Below are 6,866 nucleotides of genomic sequence, written 5' to 3' on the forward strand. Positions count from 1 at the left end.
ACAAAACTCTGCCCTCACACCCCAAATTAGTTCACCAGTGACATACCCCTGGTTATCCTAGATTATCATTTGCAAGTGTGCACAAATAAAAAAAAGGGTTAACACACACACACAAACACACAGATGCACATACGCACGCACACACACATACACACACACACACACAGTGTTTCCATAATGTTATAGTTCACTGGTGAGCTATCCCTGGTTATCCTAGATTGTGTGCAAAAGGAAAAGAAGGAGTTAACACACACAAACACACACACACACACAGACACACACACACACAATCATACACACAGAGAGTCTGGTTCCATAACATAGATAAATTAATACACTAGTGACATGTCCCTGATTATCCTAGATTATCGTGTGCAAGCTAAGTGTGAAAATGAAAGGAATGGTTAGCACACAAACACATACACATGCACACATACACACAGAGAGACAGAGAGAGGGAGGAAAGAGAGAGTGATTCAATTACATAGAGATAATTATCTTGGATCGTCGTGTGCAGATCGCAGCCTTGGCCTTTAGCACTGGCATCGGTACCTAAATTGGACGTCATTCATGGGTTGTATCACCCCAAACCCGTAGCAGGTCTTATTGATGGGAGGGATCTCCTCCTGCTGATTGATCAGTTCCAGATCAAAACAAGCCAGCATCAGGAAGGTGAAAAGCTTGATTTCGTTGGTGGCAAAGTAGCGGCCAGGACACATGGAGGTCCCAGCTCCCCAAGGCATGGTGAAATATTTCACCTTCTCGCCATTCTTAAAAAATTCCTTTTTGTTGCCGTTTTGGCTGAGGAAACGGTCGTATTTGAAGACCTGGGGATCCGGATGGATTTTGGGGTCCATGTGGACTGAGAGGTAAGGGAAGAGGCCGATTTTGTCACCTTTACGCAGCAGGTAGGACTTCCCGTTGTGAAGCTTCAAATCCATGTCTTGTAAAACCACTCGGATCAACAATGGCGCCGTCACCAACCTCAGGGTCTCTTCCAAAGCGCTGTCCAGGATGGGCGTTTGGTTTAGCATCTCCTTGGTGACGTTCAAGGGCTTCTCGCGGGAGGTCACCTCTTGGCCTGACTTCTTCACCACCTCCAGGATCTCCTTCTTGACCTCTTCCATGGCTTTGGGATGCTTCATCAGGTATTCCAGAAGCCAGAAGGAAGCTGGACTAGTGCTACCTTGAGCGGTCCAAAGGAGCAGGAACATGTACCGGTCTCTCATCTCTTCTGAAATTCCACTTTCGGCCAGCTGTCGATCCTGGTCACTGATCCACTGGCTGATGTTGTCCTTCTGGTAGATGTTCTTCACCGAAAGCACCTGCCAGAAGTAGTTCCAGAGGTTCTTCATTTGGCCCCACTCCCATGGTGTCAACAAGGCATACGATAAGCGTGGAAAGAGCTTGTCAAATTTGCGAAATTCGATGTACATCTCTTCGGTGTGATGCTGGTCTTTTCGTTTCACCTTTTCTTTCTGGTTTTCACCTTTAACTGGCTCGGTACCGTACAAAGCCAGATACCCAGCTCGGAAGACCGTGTTGTAACAGAAGTGGAACAAGCCGTCTTCTTTCCAGGATTTTGGATCCTCTTTGGAGGTTTCTTGCCACTGGAGTAAGACAGCCTGTAAAGCATCCATCATGGCTTGGGTCATCACCACCAGGCCCTCTCCCTTCAGATGTTTCGCACTGGAGACTTCGATAATCTTGCGAGTCTCGTGGGAGGCCTCGAATTGAAACACCCTGAGGACCAGCTCCAGTACAAACAAAGTAAAGTCCAGTTTGCTTCGGGGTTCCCTGATGATGCCACCAAAAGATAACGGGTCCATCAAGAAAGTGAAGTACTGTCCTGCAATCAAGGTGGTGAAGATGTCTCCATGTTTCTTCTGCATGCTTTGCAGGAAATCCAGATTGTCATTTCGGAAGTGTAATGCATGTCCGAGCCAGGGAATGAGTCCTATGTCCAAAGGGGGTTCATTGGGTCGTCTTCGACGGAAGAAGCCCATCAGGTAGAGGGCCCCCAAAAGAGCGACCACCAAGGCAACCACGACTGCCACCCAGAAGGACATCTTGAAGAATGTGTGCAGTTCAGCACAAACAGCCTTTTTAACAAACAAGCTCTTAGGAGAAAAGTAGGCATTTTGTGAGCCAGGGAGGAGCTTCAATTGATCAAACAAGCCAGGAATTGCAGTTAACCCTTGCAATGAGGAAAAAAAGGAAGGGAGGAGACCAACCTTCCACCGAGCCTTGAAAACCCATCTATTCCATGCGGCCGGCCTGGCGTAGTTTACTAACCCGAAACGATCCCCAAAATATACCCCATAAAATCTCGTCCGAAAAATAAGTTATAAATAACACTAAAAATAATAACGGACAAGTGGCGGGACTCAGGGCATTCCCTCTATCCCGCCATATATTTAAATTTATTATTTATTTATTATAAATAAATAAATAAATAAATAAATAAATAAATAAATAAATAAATAAACAAACAAACAAACAAACCTCGGTCCTTGAATGGGGTTTCCATCAGAAAATCCCAAAGAAATCATAAACAAGCAGGAAGTGAGTTGGGCAGGACGTGTGCCTGGGTTTATTTTACATTTGAGAATGTGTTTTCCTGACCCAGCGCAAGCGTTAAACACTCAAGGTGTGTAAACAGGAGTCTTGAGAATAAGGTGTAATCTCCTGAGAGAGGGAGAGAGGAGAAATATGAATATTTGGAGGGAACCCATGAGCGGAAGGACGATGGTTGTCAGAGAGAGAGAGAGAGAGAGAGAGAGAGAGAGAGAGAGAGAGAGAGAGAGAGAGAGAGAGAGAGAGAGAGAGAGAGAGAGAGAGAGAGAGAGAGAGAGAGAATGTGAGACTGCTGATATCAGGATTATTGAGAGGGAGAATGCTTTTATTTATTTTGTGTTCAAATAGAAATTATCTACAATAAGACTTAGGTAGCTATAATCACTGCCCTATTGATTCAGGAGGACGAGGAGGGGGAGGAGGAGGAGGAGAAAGAGAAACAGGGCTGACCTTCCATGCAGGAGATAATTTTACACAGATTGTGGTTCTTGAAACCTGGCTGAGCAAGTATTGCATCATTTACCTAAGAAGCTATCCTCTGCATAAAAAAAAAGAATTATCTTAACATGGCAGCCTTTTACAACACATTCAAATAAAAGGGTTAAATGTGGGGCTCCTCCAAAATTTTGGGGGGAGCCGGGATGATTTTAGTGAGAAATCCCTTTCACTCCAATAAAAGGATATAATTTAATCAAACAAAATATATTAGCCAATACAGGAAAAAAACCCAATGGGAGAGTTCTTCTCAACAATTTCCTGGAAACCACAAAGGGACTCTCTCAGCTCACCCAGCCACTGGATTGAGCCTGTAAGAGCCACTATCCAGCCATCAGCGGATGATTTATCCACGGGGAAGCCTCCACAGACCCTGCCTGGTCAGCAACGGAGTATTAAAGGGAGTCGTTGAGACTTGCGCTCAAGCAGCTATCTGGAAAGAGGGTGAGTACCGCCAAATTCAAATTTCTAGATTTAAAAGGGTCCTCCAGAACGAAAAGAAGTGTGTGAATGTTTGTGTTGAGCACCCTCTTCTGACAACAGCTAGATCCCACTCCCTTCGTGTGCCCTCTAGTCGCCCCCCGGCCTGCTGCTAGCTCTTCTGGAGCCATGACCAGTAGGACCTGGGAAAGCAAGGGGGGACAGCGGAACATGGGACCTTCTGAGAAAGAGAGAGGAGCCGAGCGGGCAACGAAAGTGTCAGAGAAATTTCTGTATTGGTAGACCGGGCCCTCCCACCAGCAATTTATAAGCAACGGGTGACTTCAGAAAATTAAGCCCCAGTCTAGAGCATCCCTTACCTCTGAAAAGTAAGCAGAGGTTCTCCCAGACATTGGAAGTCTCCAAACTGTGGTTAGGTGAAAAGAGAAGGTAAGGCCGGTAAAAGAGTGGCCTATACTCTCTGTGGGCAGCAGAAGAGTCCTCGCAGACCCCTTTTTGGTCTGAAACTGTGGCAGGAGAATCCCTGAAGGAGCGACCCATATTCTGTTAGGGAACTGGAGTCCTCCTGGACCCCATTTCGTCCAAAAACTGCAGTGGCTGGTGGAAGTCTCACTAGGAGGCTTCAAGTCATCAGGACCCGGCAGAGCCGAAGTGAATCCCTACATTGGAAATAGGGGTACCATGGGATGCTCTAGCTCAAGGGTCAAGGTAGGCTCCCTTGTGAAAGACTTGCTTGAGGCCTGGGACAGGAATCGGCTACCCGTTCAGCCAGGAAGGAAAAAGTGATAGGAAGAGAAATTGTGCAAAAAATGGGATTTGCTTAGAAATGAGTGTGGGAGATAGATTTGGCCAGAAGGCAGTAAATTCAAATTTAAAACCGTGAAAGCACCTAGGTCCAGAATAGAACTAGCTCAGCTATCCTATTGGTATTGCTGGGCTGAACTCTTCAGATCAGTGATGGCGAACCTTTTAGAGACTGAGTGCCCAAACTGCAACCCAAAACCCACTTATGCATCATTGAGTGCCGGGTGGGTGTGGCGCATTGGCTGGGCGTGGCTGCGGTGGTAACAGCAGACTGGGTGGGACTAAAAAGTTCAATCAATCAATTCCAAATTTGCAAGATCTTTTTTTTTTCCCGCGAGAAGTTGAAATTGACTGATTGAACCTTTTTTTTTTGCACATAGCAGTGAAAAGGTTTTATAAAACCCAGCTCAAGGCCTAGGACTGGGGCGATGGCGCGTGTGCCCACAGAGAGGGCTCTGAGTGCCACCTCTGGCACCCGTGCCATAGGTTCGTTACCACTGCTCCAGTTCAAAGAACCTAGACAAGATACAAATTGAGCTCAAACATCAGCCACCCTTGGACAACTCAGAACCAAAATTCATGGCCCCTCTGCTGAGCAGGCCCATAGCCGGGCGGCAGAGACGTCAGCTTGACTACGTTTTAACACACACACCCTTCTCCCTGGCTAACTTAGTCATTTGAAAGCGGGATACCGCCTTCTTCCGAGCAGACCCACAACCCATCATGGAGAGATATTACCCAATTATTGCACGTCTTTCTGACGAAAGACAAATTAATGAAACTTTTCAAAAAGATTGAGGAAATAGCCAGGTGATCAATAATAATAACAACCGTCAGAGTCGCCTGGCCGCCCAGACTGGGAGTATAACTACACAAATCATTGGGACGGATATACAAGGGCTAAGGATAACCTAATGGAAGCCCTCCAGGAGATAGGAAGGAAGCCCCTGAACTGGTCCGAATTCCAGCAAATAACGCAGAGGGATGGAGAAACCCCAGACCCCTTCTGGGTCTGCCTCCTAGAAACCATGGGGGCATTTGCCCATTTAGATTTAAAGTGCCAAACGGACCAAAAAATTCTAGCCTCTGCCTTTGTGGATCAATTGGAAAGTGACATCTGTGGGCACCTTCATAAAATAGCCTCCAACTCAGCGGTTCTCAACCTGCGGGTCGCGACCCCTTTGGGGGTCGAACTACCCTTTCACAGGGATCGCCTAAGACCATCAGAAAACACTTATTTCCGATGGTCTTAGGAACCGAGACACACTCGGCTCTAGCTCCATTCCCCTTTCCTAAATAAAAACGTCTTTTGCCCCCTAGGATTGGCTCACAGCTCCCTACTCCAGCTTCTTTGAGGCTAAAAGGAGAGAGAGAGAGAGAGAGAGAGAGAGAGAGAGAGAGAGAGAGAGAGCCTTTTGCCCAGTGCTGGCGACAGAGTCTCACCTTCTACGCACATGCACCTTTTTCCTCCCTTCCCTGAAAAAGCTGTTTTGCGCCTGCGTGCTCGGGAGAACCTCTGGCCTGGAGACCGTGTGAGTGATGGGGGCTGGGAGAGAAGGGGGAAGGACTCAGTGTTCGGAATTACAGCAATTTCTATCCTTTACTGAAAACAAAGTCCTCCGGGTTTCATGGAGGTTTCTCCCAAATGTGTAGAGGAAATTTGCAGATCGGGCAAAAAGTAATAATGCTTTATTTTAAAATTCGGAATTTGGAGAACTGGAGAGCATAGGCAACTCTCTCTTTATCCTGATATACTTTCTGCCTGGGCTGGAGGGTGTCTTTTTTCTTCTTCTTTGAAGACCTTAATGTAGTTCCAGTTTCCAGGTTTGAAGTTGTTGCAAGCCTAACCTGGATCCTGTAGCAAGCAAATTCAGTGCCTGCTTTTGCTCTGGGATGACCTATTACCCATTTTGAAAAGAAGATTCACAAAAGAAGATGGATAAGAAACTTTCCCTCCTTCTTCCTGGTAGTAGTTTAGGCACCCATGGCCAATGATTTTATCAGAAAGAGGCAACAAAGAGAATAGGGCAGCAAGTGACAATTATACTTGGATTGCCAAGAATAGCTGGTCAAACATGAAGAAACTGAATCTGCTTTTTTTCCCTTAAAGCTACAGTAATATAAAAATAGCAAAATTAACAAACAGGAACATCAAATTTTGATAACAAGAATATTCTTGTGGATATGTTAAGCATGATCATCTTTAGCAGATGTATCCAGTATGAGGTGTAATGATAATGTGAATGACTCTTGCTTCAGTTTTAAAATTCTAACAGATACTGCATGAGATTTGCCCATGTTTTCTTTCCTTAAAGTAGGGATAGGAGGAAAGGCAATTTAGCATGGTACGAAAAATAACTTTTTTCTCATATCTACCTGCTTTATGTTTCATGGGATATATGCATAAGAAGCTATGAAAAGGTCTGGATAAGGAAAATAGATAAACTTTGTGGATATCTCACTTTTTCTCTCAAGGCAACAGAGTTGGGGTGGGGGTCTCCCCTAATTTTATTCCCACATTAACAGCCCTGTGAGAGAAATAGAACCCA

General features: G+C 45.6%; 1 protein-coding gene across 1 annotated transcript; it reads right to left on the reverse strand.

Annotated features, from left to right (window-relative positions):
- Positions 1–533: 533 nt before the first annotated feature.
- Positions 534–2,069, reverse strand: LOC107284346 (7-alpha-hydroxycholest-4-en-3-one 12-alpha-hydroxylase-like). Its single transcript, XM_015812393.1, has one exon. The coding sequence runs from the start codon at positions 2,067–2,069 to the stop codon at positions 534–536; it is 1,536 nt and encodes a 511-aa protein (XP_015667879.1).
- Between the last annotated feature and the right edge of the window lie 4,797 nt (positions 2,070–6,866).

Source organism: Protobothrops mucrosquamatus, unplaced genomic scaffold, assembly GCF_001527695.2.
Source record: "Protobothrops mucrosquamatus isolate PMUCROS unplaced genomic scaffold, P.Mucros_1.0 scaffold81, whole genome shotgun sequence".
In the NCBI taxonomy this organism is placed as follows: domain Eukaryota; kingdom Metazoa; phylum Chordata; class Lepidosauria; order Squamata; family Viperidae; genus Protobothrops; species Protobothrops mucrosquamatus.